Here is a 27,962-nt window from a genome sequence, read left to right as displayed (position 1 = left end):
GCCGGCGGAGGCCGACCGGCGGCGGCGGCGTGCCCGCACCATGCCGGCTCCCCGGGAGCCGCGCCGCGCCGCGCTGCTGCCGCCGCCGCCGCTGCTGCTGCTGCCGCTGCTGCTGCCGCTGCTGCAGTCGGCGCTGCTGCCGGCGGCCGGGGCGGGCGGGTGCGCGCCCTGCGAGCCGGGGCGCTGCCCGCCGGCGCGCTGCGCCGCACCCGAGCTGGCGGCGCCGGACGAGTGCGGCTGTTGCGAGCGGTGCCTGGGCGCCGAGGGCGAGCCGTGTGGCGGGCGCGGCGCCGACGGGGCGCGGGGGCCGCGCTGCGGGCCGGGGCTGGTGTGCGTGAGCCGCTGGCGCCCCAGCGGCGGTGCTGGGGGGCTGGAGGGCACGGGACTGTGCGTGTGCAAGGAGGACGGTGCCGTGTGCGGCTCCGATGGGCGCTCCTACCGCAGCGTCTGCGCCCTGCACCTCCGCAGCTGGGTGTCCCTGCATGGTGGCGGCGAGCGCGTCCGCAAAGCGCATGATGGCGAGTGCAAGCTGGGTGAGTGTCTCTTCTCCGCCACCTCCCAACCTCCCCGACTGTGCACGGTGCTCCACGTTCTCCGCTGCGCCTGTCCCAAGCCCCTTGCGTGCACCTCGCGGGCGCTTTGCACGGAAAGGCGGGGGTAGAGGGTCCAACAGTGCGCCCAGGGCGCCTTTCCCGCGGACGCCTCCTCGGGTGTAAGCGCTGGGCAGACTGCAAGAGAGAAGTGCCCCACTGTGGGGAAGGGGACTACGGCCGGGCTGGGAGAGCGCGCCTCCGCGGTGTAAGGCGCTGCGCTGCGTGGGGAGCGCAGCCCGCCCCTCTGGGGAAGCGCGCACGGTCCCGAGGCAGGGCTAGGACCGAGAGGAGCGTCCCCTTGGCTGGTGGGATCAAGAAAAGGCCCCGGCACGGCTTGGTGTGGCTGGCTGCGCAGCACAAAGCAGCAGTTGATGCTGGGACAGGGCCAACAGCTGAGAGTTTTCCCAAGAAGCTCTTCTTCCTTTGTCAGCAACATTTCCCAACGGCCTTTCCTCTTTCTTGAGCCCTTCCCGGGCTCATGCTGTCTTCTCCAGATGCAAGGAAGGAAAAAAACAAAAGCAGAAACAAAAATACCAATATGTTTCTGAACACTGTCCTGGTTGCTCGCTGGATAGCGTCTTCTCCGTGGGAGCCACTACTTTAGTACACTTCTGTCCTCCAGAGGGCAAATATCACCTCTAGACCAGAAAGCACTGCAGTTCCAGGTTAGATATGCTCATGTCCAGTATTAGAAACATGCAACGCTGCCAATTGGATAGTTTGTACAAATTAATGCAGTTAGTATTTCAAATAAATTTGCCTGTGCCAGAGACAGTGCCCTACAAATGAATTAAACTGGGAAATAGAAGCAGGTACCTTAAGAGCTCTGAGAGAGGGGAAAAAAGACAATTTTTTCCTTTCCCAGGTTGCTTTCTTTAACTATATCTTGCAATTTGTACACTTTTTTTTTCTATATCTGAATAACTGGAAACTTTAATTCTGCAAATAAGTGCATTTAGCAGCTCATCCTACAAAGCTTTAAACACATGTGTTATTTCAAGAAGTAGTGTATTTTGCCAGGAAGCTCAGTCCTTAAAGCCTAGCATATAGCATCTTTTCTTAGCAGATTCTTAACATACAGTTACACACTACTCAGCATGTTAAATATCCCATGAAATTAGCTCTCTGAGATAATTCTGCCCTCCTTTCTCCTGCTAAATTCAGTTGCACACCTACTCAGGCAAATCCTATATTTTGTGCAAAATCCAGTGTGCAGAGGAAGTCTCTTGCTACCTTCTGTGTATTTAGTTATTAGCATTCTGTAACCCATTTTGCTGCCCAAATGCTCAAGAGAGATAGGGTTGTGCTGCATGCAGGTGTATTTGTGGAACACGGACTATAATGATGTGGTCTAAGACCCTTGCTTGGACACTGTGCACATGGTTCCTGTTGCAAAATAAAATTAATCCTTTCTCATCATCCTGTGCTCTCCACTAGCTCTACTGGTCTGAACCAGCAGGACCCAGCCGTTGGTCTCTGTTTTGCTGTGCCTTTTGCAGGCTTATCACTCACACGGCACCTGCACCTCCTGGCTGCTAGGGCCAGTTCATGTTTTCCTGCATCTTCTTTCCTTTGTTTCAATCGTGATAAAAATGCACCCGAACATAGGGGCACTTATGTATAAGTAAATACCTCATTATATGATAACCGAGGGGCACTAATTTATACAGCTCTAATCAGAGGGGTAATTTTTAGCAGTCCTCCCGGGACAGGGGTGGAAGCCTGGATAACAGCTGTTTCCTTTGCTATTTGTGATCAAAATACCCTTTCTGATTTGTTTATTTTTAATGAGCTTCCCTGAAGCCTCCACTGGGGGTGATGGAGGGAGTAGAGGGCAGACTACTGAAAGTTCGGATTCTAATTGTCTAGCCTTGTCACACAGTTCTGATCTACCCATGAGATAATATACACTAATGTTATTTTAAATATTGGAAAAAATTACCCTTTGCAATAGATTTCCAGTGTTCAGGATCTTATTAAGGAAAACATGTTTGAAATCCTAGGCATGCACAAAAAGTGTGTCTTTAGCTCTGGTGCCAGCCTTTCCAACAACAACAAATATATATATATATATATATATATATATATAAGAAAAAAAGGCTTCATTATATTTTTCCAATGAGCCGAGCTTCCTCTGTGTTTCTACATATCTGAGCGTCTGAAGTGAGACTCTCATGTGATGGGGCATTTGAATAGTTTGCAGGCTGCTTTGAGGAACTGATACCAAGAATATTCTTTACAATACTCTGAATATATCAGAAAATCAATGTATGATCTACTTTCATCTCCACTGGTGCTTTTCACACTCTCCCTAATCCTCTCACTGACTCAACCAGCAATAGATTAGGCAGAAGCTTTACTCAATTCTCTGCCAGTGCAAATATGATTCAATATTTATAAATTAGACTTCTTTTAGTAGGTCCCCATGAGTTAGTGCTTTCTCCCTGAAATTGTTTGTAGTCTGCTTTGTTACTCTTACGTGCTGTATCAGGTATTTTTTTTACTCTCCAGAAAGGGACATCTCATTTTCCACCCAAAGTATCTACTCCAGATACTTTGAACTGTAAAAAATTGAAGCCCTTTTTATGCATGAATGTTTTGGATGCTAAACTAGAAGGTATATTATCTGCAGGTTTGGTCAAGAAGTGTGTCATGGTACCTGGATTACACAGGGCAGTGCAGGGAAAGCTATCATATTGCAAACCACACAAAGCGTGGTTATTTTCCTCTCCCAGGAGCATAGTAGAAATGATGAACATAAAACATTGTTATTTTTCAAATGTATTTTTTCAGATATATGTAATTATTATGTAAGGTTTATTTATTATACCATTGACCAAAAGGAAATGGAAGCTTGTGATATCCAAATCTGTACCATTATGTAAAAGTGCATAATGAACTAAGTTGTTAGCATTTTATTCCTGAAAAAAATCACAACTAGGAAGGTGTTTTATCAGAATTCCACAAACTCAGGCCACTGAAAAAGGAAAGTCCATGTTCTGCAAACACATAGAAAGTAGTGTACTTTTTCTAACACTACTAGTTACTACTTAGGTGTAACTAGGTGTACTACTAGGTGTATCTAGCTTGTTCTTAAAATCCTCCAAACATCTCCCTCATTCAGCTAACCTAGCTGCTGCAAATCTTTCCATAGTATTTAATCTAAATCTCCCTTTAGGCACTTCAGATCCCTTATATCTTGTCTTGCCCACTGTGGGGATGGACAGCTGTTCACCTCCTCCCCATCTGCAGAAACCTATGTGTCTAAAGAACATTCCTGTGTCTTCCTCCACTCTGCCCCAGTTAAGCAGCCCTGGTTCTTTTGGTCTTTCTCCCCTTTTCTGAACGCCAGTCATTTTTACTGCTCATCCCTAGGATCTCTCCGTGGTTCTTGCATCCTGGGTTCTCATCATGCTTATGTTGCTCATCAGCCCTATGCCTTGCATCTCTAGATGTAAATGTTAATCAGCAGCCAGAGAGAGGTGCTTTTGAGCTGGGGAAGGGCCAGCTATCCTAGCAGAACATGCAGAATTCCTTCCTCATGCATCTACAAGCATCTGCAAATACATCTGCAAATACCTTGCAACTTACTCCTTCCCTCCTGTCCTGTACTGGGCAACATTTATGGGCAACAGAAGTTGAGAGAGGTGATTGATCAGTGAGCCGGGGCTCCAGCTACCTCCAGCATGACTGTGTTCTAGTCTGTGTTCAAGTGCAAGTTCTTTCCTGTCCTGACTGCTGCCTCTTGTAGAGTGAGGTTAGACACACAGTAAATTGGTTAGTTTGTGGTGGGGGTTCAGAGCAGATTAGCTGGACTACCTCCTCTTTCTGTAACAGCAGAGCAGGTTATTCTTAACGAGCAGGTCGTATTAGTTGTGAGCATTGCATTCAGAAGACAGGAGAAAAGTAGATGTGTCTGCAAGGCTGGGCATGTCTGTGCTATGTGCCAGCAGCACACACCTAACTGACACCAGGATGCACAGAAACTATAACAGCTGGAGTAACAAAATGCACCAAAAGATACAGAACAGAGCAGACACACACAAGCACTGATAGTCAAGTAATATGGTCACTGCTTGCCTACTCAGTTATTGTCAAGGCACAATCCAAAAGCACTGATCTGGTGGAGTGAGGCTAAACCCTGAGCCTTGTAATGCATTCAGAATGTGCTGCTAGCTCCCACCATGACTTTCTTACTTCTCTGTTAGGAAGTCTATCTGGAGCCAAACCTCCGTCCTTCTCAAGAGCAAGAGAGCAAGAGGAGCTTCATTTGTACAGGAGGGAGCTTTGCCCTGGGCAAAGATCCTGGGCTACAGCCAAAGTAGACTTCCTTAATTTGTTCTTCTGAATTGCATGAGGGTATTGTGACAGCGAAGAGCCATGGAGTGTGTCCTCTCCTCCGCTGGGGGACCCCACATAGCACACACAGCCTACAGAGAGGACTGCTTTTGGGGGAGATTCCTTCCCAACAGCAAGACTGGTAAGTCTTCATGCAGGATTTGGTCCAGGCTCTGCAATAGGACGTGTGTTTCCCAGCACAAATCTTCCTTATGCAAAAGGAGGACTGGGGCCTACAGTTCCACTGGGAACTGTGAGGGCTCACTGCTGCTGAAAATGCATCCAGCCCCCTATCTCTTTCCATCCTTCAGTCAGTCAGGCAAGCCAGAGGCTTCCGTAATTAATTCTGTGCTAAGAATCATAGCCAGATGCTTAGGGTCACTACTGATTTTTAGGCACTTTAAAGATGCAGTAAGTGCTCCCATCCCCAATGAGGTCAGTGGAAATGTGCATCCAGCCCCTTAAAAAATGTTTGAAATGTTATGCTGATTATGTTATGCATTAATGCAGTTCTGCATTCAGGATGCATCTGCGGCCCTTTTCAGGACTGATAATTTCTCAGCTGCTTTGTGCATGTGTTTCTTTAGGATTTTATTTTTGAAGTCTTCATTAGATCAGCATGAGGGCTGTTTAGTTTGAGATATGGCTTTTGTTATGCTAAGGGCTTTGTGGCAGTTCAGCCAGTGCAGATCTACAGAAATCCTTTAATGCCTCAATGTTATAAAGCATCTCGAGTTGCTTGTATGAAGCAGCAAGAGCAATGTTCGCTGTGAGTTTCTAAAGTGCAGAAAAGGCCATGGAAATTAAGAAGTGTGAGTATGTGAGCAGGAGCTGCCTTCCATCCTGAAGCAGTTTTAATCCTCATCTATTACAAGCTTTCCATTATAGTTTCCATTTTAATAATGTATTCATAACCATTTATGTTTATATGTTAAACAGAGAACACAATCCAAAATGATATACATGTTTCCAGTCTTCCCAAAATGTCCTGCTCTCCTCCTTTGTGCGACTGTAGTCTGAAGCAGATGCATGGAATGCATATTAAAATATGTTATCAAGAATAGAAGTCTGACAGTAGCAAGACGTGAAAACAGCTTGCTGTATCAAGAGACTTTTCAACCAGACTTGGTTTGCTAGTTGGGAAAAAAGGTGAGACTTACTGCAAAGCTGTAAGCGTTTCACTATCATAAGCTTTTCATTTCTTTGGATATATCATTCTAACTTAATTCTCTTTTAAGCCCCCTTTTAACCTAAACCGTAAGCGAAATAGCGAAATTTTTTTGTCTTTTAACCCTCAGTATCAACACTTGCAGTTGATTTATGACTGTACGTAGTTTAGAAAGACCACCTTCAGATGAAGCTGTGAAATGTCTTCTTCCCAGTTTCCTAGGTTCAGGAGTATTTAGTTTCCCTGAAATTACTCCTGATATGTGAGGCTGTATTTGGGAAGCATAGCCCTTGCTACCTGACTGGACATGCTGGCCCACAGTCCTGCAGTCACTCTGGTGCATTTTGCTAGAGTGGTTCAAGATGCCCCTCGTTTCTACATGTTTCCTAAGTTGCGGCAGAGGAAGTTCAGGATACCATTTTAATCCAGGCTTGTTTTTCCTGCAGAATTATGGGTTTTGTTTTGTTTTTTAATTGATGTTAGGATCTGAGTAACAGACAACTAGCTTCTATTTTCCAGAGAAAATAGCAGATACAGATAAGTCCCACATCTGCTGTGGGACTTAACTCATCCTTCCATAAATGTGTTGCAGTAGCATCTGACGCTGTCTCTTTTAAGAGCAACTTAGTCTTACAGTGCTGTCAGCATAATACTTTCGTTGCATTGCATTGAGATTCAACATTCAGTGTGCTGGTATTTTTGGCAGGATGATTTTCCAGGATATCAGTATCTTTAAAAGACAGAGCTAAAACCTAAAGTAAAGCACTGCATTTAAATACAGAACAGTCCTGCTGTACATCACTGGCCATGCAATAACTGACAGTCTTTATCAGCGGCCATTTGCTTATATTCTCTTTTTGTGTTGGTAGCAACTGGCAATGGTTGCCAGGAGCAGAAAATTGCATTAGTGATTTTGTATAGTGATGGAAAAGCAGCAGCATTGACACTGTCTGCTACATGCAAAGTGATATTTCTACTTTTTAGAAATGGAGATTTTAATTTTCTTTCTGCACTTCTGTGTAGTTTGGTGTTGAGCCTGAGGGGCTGAAATAATGGCTTCAGGTGTGACAAAGGACTCCCAGAGCAGCTGCAAAAGACTGGTTGGCAAACACCTGTGAGCAACGGGATCAAGCCCATGATGTTATACCACAATTTGCAAAAGCCACCGGTGAACCAGAGGGCAGCTTAGGAAGGCTGATACTTAAACTTCTTTAGTTATAATTTTTTAATTTGATATTGCTAGTTCCGACTAGGTTTTTTTCTGGGGGAGGAAGAAAAAAACAGCACAAACTGATTTGACTTCATTCTCTGCTATCTCTGCACACCCTGGGAGTAAGCTTTGGAAACAGACTGCCACCATCAGCTGAACTGCTTTGCTGCCCTGTTAATCCCATTTTCCTCCTTTTATTGCCTGGGCAACAGTAACTCACCATCATACAGTTCACAGTGGCACCCATCAGCAGAGTACTAAAGTACCTCTTGCTGTCAAAGCATTCCGCAGTAACTAGACTGTCACCGTCAAAGGGGAGGCTGGACAGTACTTGCCACATGGGCTTAACTTCTGGTCATCCCAGGCTTCTCTAGCAGCTTGTGCCATGGCTGCATATTCTCATTCAAGAACATTTTATCTCCACAGCTCAGAAGCAGAGACGAGCATGTGGAAAAACAAATGGCACGAGAGGTATTTTGGCAGCTAAGGAAGGGAGATGCAGGTGCAAATGTGGCTGTTGAAACCAAAACCACTGGTGACAGAAGCTTTCAAGTAACTCCTGAAGGAACTTATGGGAATTTCAGCAAAGTGCAAAACTGCCCTTTATACTTTGTGGTGGTTTTAATTCATTTCAGCTTCATGTACATCAAACAGCAGGCATTTGTGCAATTAGGGGGAAGGAGAATGCTGCAGGAAAGAACACAGAACAGCCTTTGCCTTGAAGAAAAAATTATGTTCCTTAGTGACAGGAAAGGAGTGAGGAAGGCATTTTGAACTGCACACTACCTGTCCTCACAGGCTCGGGGAAGGGCCCGTGATGTTAAGACATCCCAAACCATTTTATCACTGTTAAATAGCTTCCCCCTTTCTCTGGGCAGGGACTGAGTAGAGGCAGGCCCTGTTTATTTGGGAACTGTTTTCTTGTAAGCACTGGGATAATAACTTGTTCATTACTGAAGTCAGCTCCTCTTAGGAAGCCTCTCTACTCTTCTGCTATGTGAGATAATCCCAAGGAGAAGATTACTGCAGTTTAAATGAATGGTTGCACATGCCTAATAGGTTCTTATTTGGCAAATATATAAGCTTTGTTCAGACAAAGAAAAAGACCAATTTCTTTGGATTCTAAAGGCAGCCCCATAAAGAGTTAAGCCCATTACCAAACTTGTCACTGAAAGAATTGGTTGTAAATGGGAAAAGGCTTGGAGAAAGGACTTCTCCAGCCATGAGTTACTTCTTGTTTGTGGCATATTTAGTAACTAAGGGAGGCCTAGAATACCACTTTGAAAAAAATACAAAGGGTCTTCACGCATGAAAGCCACTCAAATGCCATTCAGTTTCAGATGCAAAGCTGCAGTCAGCTGAATTAAGCTATTTAATGTTTGGCGTTAGAACTGTGATTTTAATACTGATTAGCATAGATCATTAGCATTATCCTTTCATGCAATTTGTTCTGCACAAGTCTAGTTATGTTCCCCTCTTGTTATTAAAGCGCAAAGAAAGGCTGATGCTTTTAGATTCTCCTGTAATTTCTTTATTTTAAAAAGTTTAATGATAAAACCATCCAAAATTGCAACTACTTTGAGAACAGCTGCTGTCAGGAACACAAATATTATTATTTAAAAAAGTCATAATCTGCCAAAGACCTTTCTTGTTCTCAGAGACCTCACTATTTTTAATAATTCACTTTTTATGTTTCAGAAATTCTTACTCCATTCCCTAGATGTAGAAATCCTTTTTTGCTTTTAGCAGAGTTCTACCATCAAGTATGTGTGTCATAATAGCCAACATGAATATATATTACCCATGCAAATGCTTTTCCTGGGAGCTGCTCACGTGTGAGGCCCAAGTAGTTGGGGCAGGTTGCCTATGTTCACCAGAAAGGAGACCTGCTGGACCTTCCCATTTTAAGATACAATATAATCCAGAATCTGCATAGATTTCTACTTCTATGCTGTCACTAATGGGCACAGTAATGCCTAGAGTACTTATAAGGTAGCTAGTGATTGGCAACAGACACATGGTGAAGGCTTGAGGATGAAAAGGTTGCTTATGGGACCTAGTTTTGTGGCTTATTCCAAGGATCATCCTCCTTGCCAGAAGTACATGGCAAACCTGACCTAGAGCCAGATCTCCTAGGTCTCAGCCACATCTTCTGGAAGTGATAGCCAGACGTCCAGCCTTGGAGGTCTGTCCTGAGAGTGTGTTAGCAGCAGGCGTGTGTGGGTGTCACTAGGGCCCACTTCCAGCCTGCCGGCAGTCACTGTTAGCTTGTGTGGGTTAAGGCTTTGTCAGGAAAAAGTGTTGGGAGAGGGGAGCAGTCAAGTCCAGTGCCCTATTATCCCAGACCAACAGGCAAAGTCACCCTTTCAGGGACTGATTCAGCCATATTGTAGTATATGTAGTCTGGCCTGGGTATAGTCCCTCTATGGGAGAAACTCAAGAGCTTCTCTAGGAAATGTACAGGAAAGAAACCAATATTAATTGCAGTTCTCAAGCTTATTGCATTTGGAGTGGTGAAGCCAATTTCTAATACAACAAAGGGGAAGTAATTTGAAGAAATAAGATCTAATAAAACACCTGATGGATGAAAAAACATCCCTCAGAGATTAAAGATTTACTGAGAGTTTGCATTTAAAATCAGGATGCTCTGGTCCACCTGCCTGACTGCTTTGTACTCAGATAAACAATAGAAGAACAAAAATGCTCTGCTGTTGTGTTTACCAAGACTTGTTCCTGGTTATTTCAGGCTCGGGAGTACACATTTCAAAATTACTTCTTTGGGAGGCAGATTAAACATTGACAAAATCCCAATTAGTGTTTTTAATTCTGTATATAACAACCCAATTTTTTTTTATATTACTGCCTTCCTTATTGGGATTTTGATTCTTTCTTTCTTGCCTGAATAAGGAAATGCACTATTGGATTAAATTACAGAATCACTGAAATGACAAAAAGGCCAAGGTTGGAAGGGACCTCTGGAGATCATCTAGTCCAACCCCCCTGCTCAAGCAGCGTCCTCTAGAGCATATTGCCCAGGATCACATCCAGGCGGGTTTTGAACATCTCCAGCGAAGGAGACTCCACGACCTCTCTGGGCAACCTGTTCCAATGCTCTGTCACCCTCACTGTGAAGAAGTTTTTCCTCAGGTTCAGGTGGAACTGCCGGTGGTTCAGTTTCTGCCCGGTGCCTCTTGTCCTGTTGCTGGGCACCACGGAGAAGAGGCTGGCCTCATCCTCTCGACGCTCCCCCTTCGGATACTTGTACACGTTGATGAGATGGCCTCTCAGTCTTCTCTTCTCCAGACTGAACAGGCCCAGCTCTCTCAGCCTTGCTTCACAGCAGAGATGCTCCAGTCCCTTCATCATCTTTGTAGCCCTCCGCTGGACTCTCTCCAGTAGCGCCATGTCTCTCTTGTATTGCGGAGCCCAGGATTGGACACAGTACTCCAGGTGAGGCCTCCCCAGGGCTGAGGAGAGGGGCAGGAGCACCTCCCTCGAGCTGCTAGCAACACTCTGCCTCATGCACCCCAGCATACCATTGGCCTTCTTGGCCACAAGGGTCATTGCTGGCTCATGCTTAACTTGTTGTCCACCATGAATCCACAGAGCTGCTTTCCAGCAGGTCAACCCCCAACTGCTACTGGTGCATGGGGTTATTCCTCCCGAGGTGCAGGACCTTGCACTTGCCTTTGTTGAACTTCAGGACGTTCCCCTCCGCCCAGCTCTCCAGCCCGTCCAGGTCCCTCCGAATGGCCGCACAGCCTCCTGGGGTGTCAGCCACTCCTCCCAGTTCAGTTGCATCAGCAAACCTACTGAGGGTGCACTCTGTGCCTTCCTCCAGGCCATCGAGGAATACGTTGAGCAGGGACATTGCTAGCTACAAGCCTCCTGCTAGACTCTGCGCCACTGACCACAACCCTCTGAGCTCGGCCATCCAGCCGGCTCTCAATCCACCTCTCTGGCCACTCATCTAACCCGCCAGTTCTCAATCCACCTCACCGGCCACTCATCCAACCCACGCTCCCTGAGTTTACCGATGAGGAGGATGTGATGGGAGACAGTGGCCAAAGCCTTGCTGAAGCCCACGCAGACAACGTCCACTGCTCTGCCCTCATCTACCCAGCCAGTCATTCCATCCGAGAAGGCTATCCGATTGGTCAAGCATGACAGCCCTTTGCTGAATCCGTGCTGCCTACTCCGCATCACCCTCTTGTCCTCCACATGCTTAGCGAGGACCTCCAGGAGGAGCTGTTCCATCACCTTGCCAGGCAGGGAGGGGAGGCTGACAGGCCTGGAGTTTCCTGGCTCCTCCTTCTTGCCCTTTCGGAAGACTGCGGTGACACTGACTTTCTTCCAGGCCTCAGGCACCTCTCCTGTTCTCCAGGACCTTTCCAAGATGATGGAGAGTGGCCTAGCGATAACATCCGCCAGCTCCCTCAGCACTCGTGGCTGCATCCCATCGGGGCCCGTGGATTTGTGGGCGTCACGTTTGCCCAAAGGTTCTCGAACCCGATCCTCCTCCACCAAGGGGGAGTCTTCCTTTCTCCAGGCTTTCTAGATTGTCTCCAGGGTCTGGAATTCCTGAGGACTGGCCTTAGCAGTAAAGACTGAAACAAAGAAGGCATTCAGTAGCTCTGCTTTCTCTGTATCCTTTGTCACCAGGGCACCCGCCCCGCCCCACTCAGCAGTGGGCCCATGTTTTCCCTAGCCTTCCTTTGGCTCTTGATGTATTTGAAGAAGCCTTTCTTGTTGTCCTTGACATCCCTTGACAGATTTAATTCCAAATGGGCCTTAGCCTTCCTCCTCGCATCCCCGCATACTCTGACCTATATGGCCCTATATTCCTCCTAAGTGGCCTGTCCCCTTTCCCACATTCCGTAGACTTCCTTCTTCTCTTGGAGTTTTTGCCAGGAGTTCCTTGCTCATCCATGCAAGCACGCAAAGGCCTCCTTTGCTCGACTTCTTACTCAGAGGGATGCACCCGTCTTGAGCCTGGAGGAGGTGATGCTTGTATATTAACCAGCATCTCCTGGATACCCTCTTCCTTCTAGGGCCCTACCCCAGGAGATTCCTCCAAGTAAGTTCCTCAAGAGGCCAAAGTTAGCTCTCCTGAAGTCCAGGGTTGCGATCTTACTTATTGCCCTGCTTCCTTCTTGTAGGATCCACCATCTCATGGCCATTGCGGCCAAGGCTGCCCCAACAATTCTACATGCTCTTCTACCAGCTACCTAGCGAACAGCTGTAAAGTGTGACAGAATACTGGCAAATTACTCTTGACCTCCTGCATTTTTGCCACTCCTGAACAAAATGGACACAATCGTTTAGTGTTCTTTGCAAGCTTTTAATAATACAGATCTGCTAACTTCTGCCATATTAGAAAACTGTGAAACATTTCATATGGAAGGCATTGGGCAGAAACACTGCAGGAATAATCAATGGCCTGGAAGCCCAGTTCTCATTACCTTTGCCCTCGCTGCATCAACAGAACATCTTTCCAAAGACAAATATGATATTTCTGACAGCCATCCCCCCCCCCCCCCAGAAAAAAAAACCCACAGAAAAGGCCTCAACGAGCCTCTTGTATCACTCTAAACGCATAATGAAGTCAGTATGAAACCTGCATCACAATTGCATGTTCTTTAAAGTAATACATGCAGAAGAATTCACTGTAGACTGACAAGAGACAACACTGATTCTGAGTGAGATTTGAGATGGCCATGAAAAGAAGCATAAATACAAACAATTTTTTCTTACCAAAATAACTAGCAGTTCCTTATCTGGTACAACATGCAGAAATAAAAAAAGTTTATGTTCTTGAGCAGTGAAAACACCCATGATCTTTTTGTTGCAACACAGCTTCACAAGCTGAAAACTCACTATCCAAGAATCTTCACACATCTATGCATGATTACTTCTTAACAACATGAGCAGCTCAGACTGTCTGTTACTAATAAGCTGCAGTACTGTTTTCAGACAGGGAGCCTGGCATTCAGACAAGCAAGAATAACAGAGCTCATCAGAGCTGGTTTCCTGTCTTATATCTGGCTCTTCTGGCTTCAGTACAAAGTATGGACTTCTAAATAAAAGGTATAAGTCTTTAGTGAGGATGATTGAGCAGAACTGATTTCTGGTAACTCTCACTTTTGATGCCACAAGTACAGATTATCAGAAGTGGGGTCTTCCTCATTGGGCAGAACGCTTCTGAAGCCACTTTATACTTTCTGTAGGTCACAACACAAAAAGCAGAGTATTTCTCCAATACAGTGACTATTTCAGGGAGAATCTGAAGCAATCTGCACAGCATTTGATATGCAAATGTCTATATCATAGATACTTTAATGATCCTTTCCTCTTATACGTTGATAGCTTCCTCAGCCCTGGGAAAATGGAGGTAAAAGAAGTCAGAGACAGCAGGAGAGGTTCTGCACCCAGTGCAATATGATCAGAACCGCGTGTTTCTTGCTTCCCAAAGCAATAAAGTGTGGGTGGATGGATGAGCCAGACAGTGAAAGAACAAGCAAGTGCTTCGAACCATCATTGATTTGGCAAGACACTGATATTAGGTGCTGTTCTCTAGGCTCTGTCACAGCATGGCTTCCCCCTCCTGTTGCATTCCTCTCTTGTTTACATTTCTGCTCAAAGGGAGACCATTTAGTGTAAAAAATAAAAATAAAAAGAAGTGGCTTTGTCTGCTCTGAGCATGGGAAGTGCACCCTAATCCAAGACGGACAAAGGAAAGTCTGGTTATGCTGATGGATAGCCAACATAAGAGACTTTATCTCTGTGGCTGAAGACAGAGGGTTTAGGTGCACCGCACAATAGACTGGGCAGGGAGGTCCCATCTGACCTTTATTGTGTGTGAATGGGATGTAAAACTTCAGAGAACTTCAGACCAAAAATCAGGGGCTTGGGAAACACGGTAAGAAAATAAGAGCTGCAGCTAAGCAGCCATAAAACAATAGAAACAGCATGAATTGAGTTGCCTGCTGCCCTTGCTTCAGAGAATTGAGTTGATCCTCATGCTGACACTCAGCTGGAGGTCCTCAGTGCTGACTGCTTTTCAGCCAAAGCAATTTAAGAACTCTGCCTGGTAAAACTTTAGGCTGGTTCTCAAACAGCTGCACTCTTGATGAACTGCAATTATTCTACAGATCTGTTCCAATAGCTTTCTTTGAAGAGTGTTGCCCAAAATGTCTGCTACTGATCTTAGCAGTGCATTTGATTATCTGAGGCTCAGCTGATCTGAAATTCATGCTTCCTCCTAAGCCAATAGAGAATGTTCATTTAATTAAGTCATCACCTTTTTACGATATTTTTTCAGTAATCTACAGTGGCTCTTAAAGCAACACTGTGGCTCTTTCAGCAGCATACGACTCTTTCAAAGCACGTGCTTATTTTACAGGTGCCTATTCTATGCTCGTAGCCCGACTTCAGCATTTCTAAGGTTGGTGATCATAATACACTCTTTCCAGCTATGCTCTACCTGTCCTCTGTTCTGCTGCATCTCTCAGAGGACATGATAACAAAGCTATCCTTGCAGCTTCACTTGTTAGTTTACACAGACTGATCGGGGACGAGATCTAGGTTGAATCTAGTACGCAAAGAAATTCTTGGAGCAGATGAACAATGACCCCTCATTGTCATTAAGATCTTCCCACACAGAAGGAAACAGAACAACTTTAAAAGAGCGCCTGCCACCAAATATATGCATGCTGTGGCTTCAAATCTGTAGTGGAAGTCATATAGCAAAGGACTGCAAGGAATTGGGAAATCCCAGAGCGATGGGTTTAAAGATTTGCCTTGAATAAATCCACTGCTTTATTCAGTGTTAAAAGAAAGCAGCCCTCTTCCTGTTTGTTTGCCATTATCACCCTACGGAAAGTAGATCTGATTAGCGGTATCAAATGCAGCCAATGAACTAAAACTGATTAGCACGGACATGCATAAGTTATCAGTAGCACTGGCACTGTATATTGCAAACTTCATATTGCTTTAGTGCTCTTCTATCCTGTGGTGTATTGGAGGATCTTCAGTTCTCCTTTCTGGAGATCTCAGAGAAGAGTGAGGTTCTCAGGCTTTGGCTCATAGAACTGTTCCTTCACATTTCATTCCTAGAACCTCAGCAAGCTTGTCTGGCTGAGCAAGAGCACCAGGAAGGCATCATTGCACACTAGAAAAGCCCCCGCCACTGTCTGAACTCTACATATTTTTCCTCACTGATAGATCTTGAAAGTTCTCCACTTGGAGCAGCTTACATGGATTGATTAGCCATATCCAAGTAAGTTCTGTAGTCAGTGGCTTTGCAGCCTTTGTCTTTCACACAGGCATGAGAAGGGTTAATAAAAACATTGTTTGCAAAATGGTGTGCTCCTCATAGTTTAGCAACTCCCTCAAACCTCCCCTAGTTCCCAAATATTTCAGGGTACCACCAGCTCTTTGCCAAATCTCTACCAGATCCACATGATCTGCACCATGACTGGCGCTAAGTTGTCTAAGGAGAAGTATCGTCCAGTCATTAAATATTTTTTAAACTGAGTGGAATTGCGCTGGATCAGGGTTGCATTTTCCACTTCATGCCCTGTGAAAGTGTGCAATATCTTCCATGCTGTTGTTGATAGAGGGCATCAATGGAAGTCTAACTTCCATTTATCATGATTTTATTAACAAGCTATACCATCAGGGGAGTCTAAAATGAGGCTTATGTTCAGCCTGCTGAAGCATTGTGCAAAATTATTAGATTTGCCCCAGACAGCTAATAATTTTGAATCCAGCTTTGCAAATATTTTTTTTGTATCCAGGCAGAGTTACCAGGTAGCTCTTAGGGAGCTGCTGAATTCAGTAGCCTGACAGAAGCCACGATGCTGCAGTTCCATGTCCAACCAGTAGTGAAGCTTAGCATATATTTCCAGGAAGCCCATTACAAGCTACTTTGTCCCAGGAGCATTCCAGAGGTTATTGACACAGTTTAAATGAGAACTATGTTTCCAACACGCTGTTGTTACCTACTGCCTATGTTAGCCTTATGTATGCAAGATATACAAGTTATACAAGGTAATCCAGGAAAAAAGCTAAAAATGAATTTACTAAGAAGACAGGACAGGCTGTGCTGATCAGGCACAGGGCATGGCCAAAGAAACATGCTGACCAACAACCTGTTTACGTGCAATGGACCCCATTTATCCCCTTTTACCTCTGTTTTCCTGTCCTTGTTCCTACCCAAACCACCTTGATCCTTCCCTTTCCCCACCCTTGATTCTGCCCCTTAACATCCCGTAAAATCTTGTGCAGTCCCCAAATGCTGTTCCCCAGCATCCCATAATGTGTCCTGCATTACCTAGGCAGTAACCCTGCCTCTGTGTGTGAGGTGACCTGGAGAGCTGTGGTGGGCGTTCCCTTGGCCCATGGGGCTAGGGCGGGGGGAGGTCCTTTCTCTGAGTGAGCTATTGGGGCTGCCTGTCTGCCACTGTGCAGGCATGTGAGATGATGAGCCCTTTATGGGCCAGTCACTCTCCTATGACCTGCTTGGGAGGAGCCAAGGCCGGGTGTATTCAGAGCCTGCCATTGCTGCTTTGCCCTCCTCTGTGTGTGTGGAGACAAGCTTTTTATCGCATATGCTAACAGTAGGCTTCAAATAGCCAGTCTTCAGGGGAAAGCCAGCAGAGAAGAGACTGCTGCAGTCACCCTTGCACTGGGGACTGCTACTCCAGCACAGAACAAATAGTGTTGCTTCTCATGAGTGTAACTGTGCCCTAGTTCCACTTGGGATGAGAGAAGGAATCCAGTCCTGGTTGTCCAGGTTCAGCCATCCACACAAAGCTTGTTTGTTAAAGTTTTTGTGGAGCACGTATGAATTTTGCCGGGGGACAATTGCACAGACAGCTGCAGTATAAAGTGTTCTGATAAGGCAGGGGAAGAAAAGGGCATGTTAATTTCAGGTACTGATAGAGCCTATGTTTTAATCCAAGTCCAAGAGTGTTATTGCCAGATATAAAAAATGTTACAAACAGTGGGGAGTACTTAGGTATGATTGATTCTGGATACACAGGTAACAACCCAAATGCTGGTCTTTATAAATGCCTGGGAGACAAATCCAGTTCAGAGAATGAAAAGGCTCTAGAGAGAAGTGGATCAGGGTGAGAGTCATGGAACAAGGTTTTAATACCCTAAAATACAACCATAGGTTTCCATGAACCTATTTGCAAAGACCAGTTTTTCAGGTGGATTACCCAGATCATTGTTTGGGGTATGTTATAGCAGCAATAACTTTTGTGTTTACTGAGCACACATCACAACTATATGGTAAACGTGGCACTCAGAAAAAATATATGGAATTTCTCACCTAGGCATCTGTTAGTAGATACTCTTTTCTAAAAATCAGCAAGCTAAAAGCTGGTATCTGGAGCAGCACAGCAACTGATCAACAGACTGGCAATTACTTTTGAAAGCCATGCAGTATCAGAAATCATTTAGCATAATACCCCTGGTTCAGCTTCACGATCTGCCATAAAGTGTGCTTTCTTCTCACAGAAGGCTTACATTTACATCTGAGTACAAAAGAATCTTAAAGCAGATGCTGACCATTAAGTTATTAGATCATTAAAGTCCTTGAAAGTAGAATAGACTCAGCAGGTAGTAATCCTGGAATCCATGGGGACTTAAGTGTGCATTCTCGGTAGGACAATTTATCTTTTTACAGACTCAATTAAGTGGCATTATTGCAAATATTCATTTGTCAATGGCAATTTTACAGATGGAGAATCTTGTAACAGATGGGCTTTCCCCCCTTTCTTTTGTTTTTTCAAGGAGTGATGTATCCTGCACCAGCTGACAAAGAGCATGATGGAGGTGTACCTTCCCTCTTCCAGCTGAGAACATGCTCAGTAGTAGACATTCTGTCTACATCCATGCATTGCATACAGCACACAAGTGGGATCAGGTGCCAAGTTGTCACAATGGGATGCCTTGTGTAAAATGGAGAATGGAGATAAATTTGGCAGGCAAGTTGGGAAATTCTCACTACAGTGCTAGCAGTCTGCTGGGTATTGTTGATGTGCAGGGATTCCCTCCTGTGTTCACTGCTGTTAGAGGAGGAGGGCTTGTGTGAGGAGGAGCAGGGGGAGTGGTATTCAGGATGCCTGCTTGTAAGTGACCTTTCTTTGTTGAGGCAGACATAATTCTAGAAAATTAGCTTCATTTGGCAAGAGCATGTTGTGTGAGGAAATCTACCATCATTAGTGAACGTTGCTATAGATACTGCTTACAAAGCTATCTTCCTGAGAGAAAAAAATTATAATACATGGAGACAAAGGCGTCTGAACCTCACTGCAATTTCTCCCCTCTCAATGGCTGCAAATGAGCTACTTTGTCCCAGGAGCATTCCAGAGGTTATTGACACAGTTTAAATGAGAACCATGTTTCCAACACGCTGTTGTTACCTACTGCCTTTGTTAGCCTTATGACAGATTGCCATGGACTTGTCTGGGTTTCAGATGACACTATGTGCAAAAAGACCTCACCTCTGGTGAAATTAAAAAACCCAGCTAAGGTTTAACATCTGCTAAAAAAAGCCCACCCGGCATGATCCTGATGCTATGCTGACTCCATCTTGACCCATGTATGCGCCTGGGTAAGACCAGGCAGCTGTCTGTGCCAAACCAGAGCTTCCTATCACACTGTGACATCTAGGAAGGCTACAGATTATGGATAAATGCAGTGTTTTATCATTCAGAGCAAAGTTTCAGTGAGTGGCTTATTTATTTATATGATTATTTTGCAAACACACTTTCTGCAGAAAATAACCTGTTCTGGAGAACCTGTGAAGATCATCTGAGCAGGGAAAGCTCTCATTAGAAATGCTGGGCATGAATATGAGGTGTACAGTTACACCACATGTTGGGGAGCTCACCAGGGGTCCATCTGCACTTGCCTGGAGACACTGAGGAACTTGCAGATACTGACTACTGAAACCTACTGACTTCATACTTGGCAGCTACTGCCAGTACTGCTGCATTGTGGTGCTAGAAGCATGAGGTTTATGTAACACAAATTCTCTGCTCATGCTATGGTTTAGCCTCATCCACCAGCTCACAGGTCATATGAAAAGGCAATGACACTGGGCTTATTGACTGGGGGTTGGGGAAACACATCAGCCAGTCCACAGTGTAGGCACCTGAGGTGGCTTTTAGTCTAATGTAAATCAGTCTGCTCTCCAAGAATCCCAGTTGGTGTTCTCTCTCATTCTCCTGGGAAAACCCTATCCTTTTCTATCAAAACTTCCTTCAGCAGCAGTCCTAGGAGGGCTGAGGTTTTCACTCTGTTACATTTTTGGTCATGGGGGTATTTACGTGTGTTTACTAACAAAGTAGCCTTCAGCATTTCGTCAGCACTATGGTATAGCCAACATACTATATCCTCAGAAGGTGGCCAGAGCTTGTGCTGAGATACAGCAGAAAGAACTGATTGCAGTGATGGTTAGGAAGAGTATCAGCACAGCTGGAAGCACATCCCTCTTATTAAAGATAGCAACCCTCAAAGTTATTTCTGATATCTTCCCTTCAGAGGTGACTCAGGTGTGAAATGTGAGGGCTTTAGAGCACTGTGCACTGCATCTTACAAAAGTAATCGTCTTTAACATTATCTTAACATTAGTTAGTTTAACATTAATTTAGTATTGTCTTTAACAAGACTAGGTAGGGAATTCATGAGAATTTTGATTCAGTGACAGTTACAACGTGTTAAAACCATATTCATTTTGAAAATCTCTCCTCTGCATGTTTAAACACCCCAAATTTCAAACCAGATAGTTTTGGTTCAGATGCAGGAGAGACAAGAAAGTGTATGGAGAGTTCACATTTCTGGTGACGTTGCAGTAATACATGTTTTGTTCTAGAAGTGTCTGATATCTCTCATATTTCCGTGATACAATTAGAGTAGCACTTTGTGGCCATGGCCATGCGCTTACACCTCTCTTCTGGCGATATTTAGGCAGTGCCCTGTCCCGTCTTCCTTGTCTACATTGCACCACAAAGTGCTGCCTATTGGTAGGAGCTGAGCAGAATGGGAGAAACACATTTGCTCTAGGCTGCTTGGTGGTAGGCAACCAAACTGCCTCTGCCCGGGAGTGGATTCCAAGCCATTCCTGACTGAACAAGGGCACCTGCACCTGGTCCGTCTGGCATAGCTCACTGGGAATGCTGGGCCATGACGGGAGGTTGCATTGCCTCTAGGAATTTATTTCTTTTCTTCCAGCTCCTGTGATTGTTGTGTCACCAAAGAAAATTCACAATGTTACTGGAGCCCAAGTGTACCTGTCCTGTGAAGTGAAGGCAGTGCCCACTGCTGTCATCACTTGGAGAAAGGTAGGCTGGGGATCTGATGCAGGAGGGCTACTATCAGTATCCAGATACGGCTTCGCATTCCCATGCATGCTTTCTCTGTTACTGTACTGCATTTCAGGTAACTGCATTCATAGTTCTGTGTACTGTGTGAGAACAGTATGGGGCCAGTTTCTTCCAACACTTCTATAGCTGGCAGTTTTCATCTGTGCCCATGTGTTAGGTCCCTGTCCTCCTGAGGGAGTTTGGTGACTTCAAGTGTCTTTCTCACAGTACTTTAAGATAATTAACAATGTGAGAGTGCCTTGCCAAGCATTGTGAAGTAAGGAATGGCCCCAGCAGTCAAAAGAGCTAGTGTGATGGACACCCATATGTCCGGCAAAACAGAGCCTATGTCATGCTAGTGGTTTGCTGTGTAGTTTTATCTCTGTATCTGAAGGTGGGCTCCTCTATGAGGAGAACATCCTGGGGCATTTCAGAGCCACATTGCACAATAGAATTGACCTAGCAGCTTCAATACGTGAGAGCAAGTGAGATTTCCTGAGGTCGCCAGATACCTAGAGAACTGAGTCTGGAGGGCATCTGTGCTGAATCTCAGGGGGATGCTGAGCAGTTTGGAGGACATATGCTGATCAAATGGCATATGGATCAGAGTGTTCAGAGGTACTGAAAAGCGTTCAGAGGTACCATCCAAAGCCCTGTACTTATGATAAGAAGGGGACTATTCTTCATCATTAATACTGGAGCTATACTGGGAGACTAGGTGAGCTCAAATGTTCTTAAGGGTAAACAGGTCTCAGATTCAGGTATGATAAGGAACAAGGGGATTAGAGAGTCTTGACACTGACTGGGTGCAAACAGAAATAGGTGCATTTCACCAGTGCATTTCTCTGGAGCTGCAGAGAGCATCTTCCCAGTAAGCATATTCCCACTTTTTCCTACTGTCAGTGTTGCATGCAGCTCTTCTGCCTGCCTGTTTAGACGTGTCAGGCACAGCATGACCAAAGAGAGAATGATATCAGGAGTAAATGCTTCTAACAGGTTCCAAAGATCTCCTCTAACATCTTCCCACTGTTGTGAAAATTTGCAGGTCTCAGAGTCACCCAAAGGAGTCAAACTTCTGGAGGAGCTGCCTGGAGACAGAGTGAATATGGCTGTGCAAGTTCGGGGAGGACCTTCCAAACATGAGGGCACAGGGTGGGTTTTGGTAAGTCCAGCAGAGCAAACTGCTCAAGGACAAGCTTGGATGAGCAGTGGCGAGAAACCCTGGTTATAATGAAAAATGACCAAGTTTCAGTCATCTCCATATAGTGCACCCTGATGAAAGTGATGAGAGAAGGATCAGAGAGGGACATCCAGGCAAACATGTCACACAGAACAGATTGTCCTAATGACTGTACTGGAGAAATAGCACTTTGTGCCTGTTTTGAACAGATGGCGAAATAGAAAATCTCAGATCTTCTTAGTTGTGAGAGTGGGTTCCAAGTTACCTTCCAGAATGCATTTGCATGCTAATAATAGAATATTTTCTGTGCTGATTTTGCCAGATTAACCCACTAATGAAGGAAGATGAGGGGGTCTACCAGTGCCACGCTACCAACATGGCTGGAGAGACACGTGCAGATGGGAGTATCACAGTGACAGAGCAGAATAAAAGCAAGAAGGCATCCCTTCTGGCATGGGACAACCCTGCCTAGCAGGTAATACTGACAACACTAGCACATTCTCTTCCCAGGAAGAACTTTCCTTCCCTTCTCTGAAGGCTCTGTTATTTCCAGTAGTTCTAGTTTGACACTGTTGTAATGCAAGCTGGTGAGGCAGCATAGATTATGCTAGACCAGCAAGTAGCACATTAGCGAATTGTATGCTGTGTGTAAAGAAAGTCCAGAAAGCAGGAGACCAGGATGTGTGAAAGAAAATGAAGAGAGACGGGTTTAAGGTTTACTTTAAAGGTTATTCTGGAAATGCAGTAACCTGTGCAGAAATCTGTACCTTCAAGAGAGTCGGGGGTGGTGGTGGGGGGGAAGGTTTAACACCTACTGAAGAAAGTTCACTGTTTATTGAACAATTATTTGGTAACATTCTCTCAAACCTATCCTCTCCTATTCCAGGGAGAAAGAATTTGTTCATTCGGAAGAGCTGAACTGCAGAGCACAAGCTAAAAACAGTCAGTTAGTGACCACCTCTGCTTCCTTTTGTAGTAAGAGTTAGAAAAATGTTGCTTTAATAATCTTGTTATAGGCTTAATGTGACTTTTATACATTTTGTTATTTAGAAGATATGTGATTAATACTAAAAATACTTAGGTGAAAATCTGTAATATTGAAAATATGTAGAGAATACATAGGGAGAAAATACAGCAATAAAAGCAAGGAATTTTTTTAGCATTTTTAAGTGACAAACTGTCTCTGGCATGTTTTTTCATGCTTCCAGTGGCATACTCAGGGTGGCAGTCCCCCACCCTGAGGAAAAGACTGCTTATTGTCACTTCCAGCAAGCCATGCTAGCCCCCAGGAGAAAACTGTGCAGAAGAGAAAGCATTTTTAGAGCAAACCATTTTTGAGTAACCTGAATGTGCAAGAAAAGCTTTACTAACTGATTTCATTTGCTTATGCAATGTCACTAGATTTGCATGCCTGCTGGTACCCCACATTTTGGAGGAGTTGAAATCCTCTGTTATTCAGAGACAGCTGGGCCAAGCGTCTGTAACCCTGCTGGACCAGAGCAAGCTTTTGCATGGCAGGCTGCACTGTGGAGCACGCTGGGCAAGGGCATGGCACATGGATCAGGCAAGCTGGGGGCAAACCATGCCATATGCAGCAGCTAGAGGAGAGAAAACAAACTGTACACTCAGAGTAGAGGAGGGCACAAAGTATGTGCAGAGGGCCAGGGCATATGATCTGGAGACATAACAGGGGTGAGAGAATATGCTCCATATGCTGCTTCCCTCCCCTTATTACAGGAGGACTGCAACTAAAATCCCCTTTTTCCCATCCCCAGTGCTCCAGCACGTGCAAAGGCTCCTTGAGTGTGGGCTGTGAGCGTGAACATCATAGGCAGTCCCCTCTGCTGCTGTAGACCAGTGGTGCTTTCAGAGGAATGAGAGGGACTTGGCCTGCAGCCTGGCTTTGTCCCTACAGCAGGCCAGCTGCTGGGGGTACCATACAGTGTGTGAAGAGCCTGTGCCAGTCTGTGCTCTTCTGTTCTGGTGTACCAGAGCTGAGTAGCACAAGAAGCATCACCATCGCTCCCCTCTGTCACCAACCTGGCTACTGAGCATGCACCAAAATGTGTGTTCCAAGGATGTTCTGCTGTAGATGGATGTCACACCCAAACATGGAATCATTAGCAGTCAGTCCCCCTGGAAGTTCACAGTTCCTAGAGATGCTGGTCCTGTTGCACCCAGGATTGGCAAAGGCAGTGCAGCCCAGCCGCAGTACTTATTGGGTTATGTCTTCTGGGTTATGTCTTCTCAAGGGCAGAAATGCAAAGTAGCATTGTCCTGAGGTTAAAAAAAAAAAAAAAAGATATGAAAGAGAACTAAGAATTGTCTTCTGGGAGAGACTTAATGCCCTCTGGTTGCACAGTTGTGGTGCATCTGGCCCAAGGCATGCTTCCATTCAAAAGTAAAATTAGAAGTGGGAAAAGGTCTAAGATTGGCATAATGAAGAATGAGTGGATGTGGTCCAAAAAAAAAAAAAAAAGAAACAGTGGTGCTAATAAACTCACTGGTAGGTAAAAGTGATACAATAAAGCAAGAAAAGCAGAAGTCCTTCATGATCACTACTCTACTGCAAAGGACTAAATCCAGTAAATCAGGAATATGAAAATATGAAAATTTCCAAAATTGATTGTCCACTGTATATATTGGCAGTTCTGGGCAACATTTGTCCCATAGTGCTGAGGGTTATCTGATAAAGTCACTGGCTTGCTTCTGTTGACTATAAAATATGTGGGGACTCTGCAGAAGTGCAAGAAAGCCAGAAGCACACTGATGAAGTTTGTTGCATCCAAGTTACAGAATAAGTTACCGGAACACCAGACAACCAAATAAGGGGAGAGAGATGAGGAAGAAAGGAAATCCCAACCTTGGCTAAGGTGTATTGTCAATCCAAAGATAGTTAATTCAAATATACATATGCATATTCACGAATTACAGCCACATATGAATGCTTAGCACTATACACCCTTTCCTAATAGTAGTGATAGTTTACCCAAAACAGCAGAAGAAACATAGTATGGAAATACATAGGAGCACCAGCAACACCTTCTCAGCATGGGTAAGCTTAACCACTTTCAGCACTGAACGCCTGTACTCCCTTGGAGAGGGTTTTGGGGCCTGTCTTTTCAACTTGGGGCCTTCACACCATGCTTGTACTTCTCTACCTGCTTTTTATTATAGAGTTATAGAGAACAATTGGGATCTCTGTGGTGATGCTGGAAGGATTTAGGGGTAAGAGTGGACAAGCAGCTGAACATGATCATCCTGCAGAGGCAGGGCAAGAAGGAATGTAATTGTTGAATAAACAGATGCATTGAAGACATAACAGATTTGTATGACACTGAGACACTCATCAGAGTGATAGTTCTGGCATCCATATTATAATAGGGGTATTTGTTTGTTTTCTTGGTGAGGATTTCAAATATGTAAAGGGAGAAAATGCTATATAGCAAGACTTAGGGCTTAGATTATTTAGCTGAATGAGAAAATAACTGTTGATAGTTGATTATGTGGTTACCTCCATAAAAGAAAAATAGTAGTTCCTAAAAGTTCTTTAATGCAGAAGAGGAAAGGTAGGAGAACTCTTAAGTGGCTGCAAGATGAAGTCATCTGTTTCACATTAGGAGATAACTGTACGTTACCACTATATATTGTCACTGAGCGCACCTTACAGTGATTTAGTACTCTTGCTTTTCAACAGCATTTGGTTTCCACTGAAAGCAATTCGTATCACTACTAGCACAGCCATGTCAGCCTTCATTGTTGGGATTACAAGGCTGTGAACATGAAGGTTATGTTTAACACAGATGCAGAGAAAAGCTGTAGTACTTTTCAGTGCTTATACATCACAAGTTTTGCAGATGTGCTTTTATACAGTTTTCAAACCAGTGTTTTCACATAAAATCAGCTGCATGCTAAATACTCTTCTGTGCTAATTCTTGGTGACAAGTGCTTCACAACTTTCTAATTATTTTTCTAGCGTCTTTGCCACGCTACTAGATGTTTCTGTGTGTTCTGCTGCCTGTTCGTGGATGGCTATTCTCCGGCTGAGTGCTTGTGTCCCCCCTCACCAAGTGTACAGACCGTTAATCTCTCTCAGAGTCATGTTTACTCTAGCTTTCTGCTCACCTGTACCTGCAGTCACTGGAACACAGTTCCAGAAATTAATACTTTTTCCATCTCCTCATCAATCTTAATTTCCAGTCTCAAGAGTTTCTTTGGGAGGCACCCTGATGAAATAAGTCACTGGACTCAACTCCACAGCTGAGGCTATAGTTTGCTCTCCTTCACAATTGCTTAATGTGTAGCTGTCCATGGGAAGGAAATCACAGCTTTTCAGCATGTTGATCAGGTAACAGTTCTGTGTGATGGACATGGAGAAACTGTGCTTTATTTTCATAGGATAGGATAATTCAGGTAAGAAGGGACCTCCGGAGGTCTGTAGTCAGACCTCTCACTCAAAGCTATGGGGTCAGACCAAGTAGCTCAGATTTTTAATCAGCCTGGTCTTGAAAACCTCCAAGGATGAAGACTGCACAACCTCCATCAAAAACCTCTTCCAATGTTGGACTGTTCTCATGGAAGAGTTGTTCCCTTATATCCAGCCAAAATCTCTCATTCCCATTTATGCCTGTTGTCTCTCATTCTCCTGCAATTCACTGCTGTGAGAAGCCTGACTCTGCTTTCTTGATAACCTCCTCATAGGTACTAGAGGGCTGCTATTAGGCCCCTCAGACCCTTCTCTTCTAGTGCAGAAAATACCAAACAGCAATGGGACAGGATGTGCCAGAGATTTGTCAAAACTGATGTCAGGTCTGGGAGTAGCATGCCTCCATCTGCCTTTACAGATCATAGAGATACATCATCTGATGCATTATGAAATGCATTTGACCTGAGTACCAGCCAAACATAGTTTAACACTGTATGCTAGAACCTTATTCAGACTTGTATTTACTGCGGTGAAACGTTTGCTAGTTTACTCTGTTGTCTAACAGAGTCTAAAACTGGCATAGCCTAAAGTCCCAGTAACCTCCTATTCTCAGCAGCCTGGCTTATGGCTAGTATAGAAGTTGCTAGACAGCTTCTGTCAGTCCACTCCTTCGGTTGATATTCTGCCTAGAATACCTATTCTACCTGCAAATGGTAGAAAGTTGCTGCTAGCTGTTGGCTACCAGCCTAGCAGCCTATTGAGAAAGCCTTCTTGGTATTAGTGCTTGCAGACATCTCTTCAGTCTCATGCCCAAAACACGAACAGAACTCAGGTACGCCCCACTGCATCTTTCATTAGCTAATGAATTCCCTGCTCTGTCAGGCAGCTGTGCGTGTCCTGTCTCCTTCCCCTACCGTTTGGTAAGTCTCTGAGCTCAGAGCCTGCCTCAGGATTGCAAGGTCCTGAGTATGCTGTACACTGGGGAGCACTGTACAGAGAGGCAATGGATAGGCATGACAAAGCAACTTTCTGAACATAAAAGTGATGTGACGCATATATGCTGGACTTCTAGAAGCATTAACCAAAACAGGCCTCACATAAGCTGTTCCCTTTGACTAATACTCTACCTAAGAGCATGATCATATTCCCATCCTAAAACACCTTGGAATATGCAAACACTCACCCCAGGATTTCAAGACAGTCTGTGCCGCAGAAGCCACTTGGTGTTAAACAGCAGTACCATATGCTGCTCTGCTTCTCCTGGTAGCTCTGGGAATTTACCTAAGCTCAAGGTGCTGCCATCTTCAGTGCTTTCATGATTCAACAATTTCTTTCTCAAGACACCACATGCCCTTCCCCTTAAAGTTTAGCAAAGCTTATGCTTCTTGCTTTTGTTTGAGTTCTAACACTGTTGAGCATCCCAGCGTGGTGGTGGTGAAGTCACAGGGCTGCCCAGCAGGACAGTGTGAAAGAGGGTTTTGGGAAGGAATTAGAGGAAGATCCCACAATGAGAACAGAACTTTCCACCTTTGTAAAACAGACCCCGTGTAAGATGAGGAATAGGAGACTCAGACTTGAAATAAGACTGGGAAGAACCTTGCAACTTCAAGCTTAGTGCTGACAAACTACAAGCAACTTCTGTATTTTTAAGCCCAAAAGTATTAAGAT

General features: G+C 44.8%; 1 protein-coding gene across 1 annotated transcript; it reads left to right on the top strand.

The window, feature by feature from the left end:
* The first annotated feature begins 40 nt into the window (after window positions 1-40).
* On the top strand, window positions 41-23,045 carry IGFBPL1 (insulin like growth factor binding protein like 1). Its single transcript, XM_068927787.1, has 5 exons — window positions 41-533; window positions 20,558-20,667; window positions 21,734-21,850; window positions 22,191-22,343; window positions 22,755-23,045. The coding sequence occupies exons 1-4, from the start codon at window positions 41-43 to the stop codon at window positions 22,338-22,340; spliced, it is 870 nt and encodes a 289-aa protein (XP_068783888.1). The 3' UTR covers window positions 22,341-22,343; window positions 22,755-23,045.
* The last annotated feature ends 4,917 nt before the right edge of the window (window positions 23,046-27,962 follow it).

The sequence above is a fragment of the Struthio camelus genome, chromosome Z (assembly GCF_040807025.1).
Source record: "Struthio camelus isolate bStrCam1 chromosome Z, bStrCam1.hap1, whole genome shotgun sequence".
Classification (NCBI taxonomy): Eukaryota; Metazoa; Chordata; class Aves; order Struthioniformes; family Struthionidae; genus Struthio; species Struthio camelus.
This window is presented reverse-complemented; position numbering and strand designations above follow the sequence as displayed.

Excerpts from the sequence above, each read along its gene's own strand:
- IGFBPL1 (XM_068927787.1), top strand. The coding sequence starts at position 41 with ATGCCGGCTCCCCGGGAGCCGCGCCGCGCCGCGCTGCTGCCGCCGCCG. Across the intron at positions 534-20,557 it reads TGATGGCGAGTGCAAGCTGG|CTCCTGTGATTGTTGTGTCA; the intron begins GTGAGTGTCTCT and ends CTTTTCTTCCAG. Across the intron at positions 20,668-21,733 it reads CTGTCATCACTTGGAGAAAG|GTCTCAGAGTCACCCAAAGG; the intron begins GTAGGCTGGGGA and ends GAAAATTTGCAG.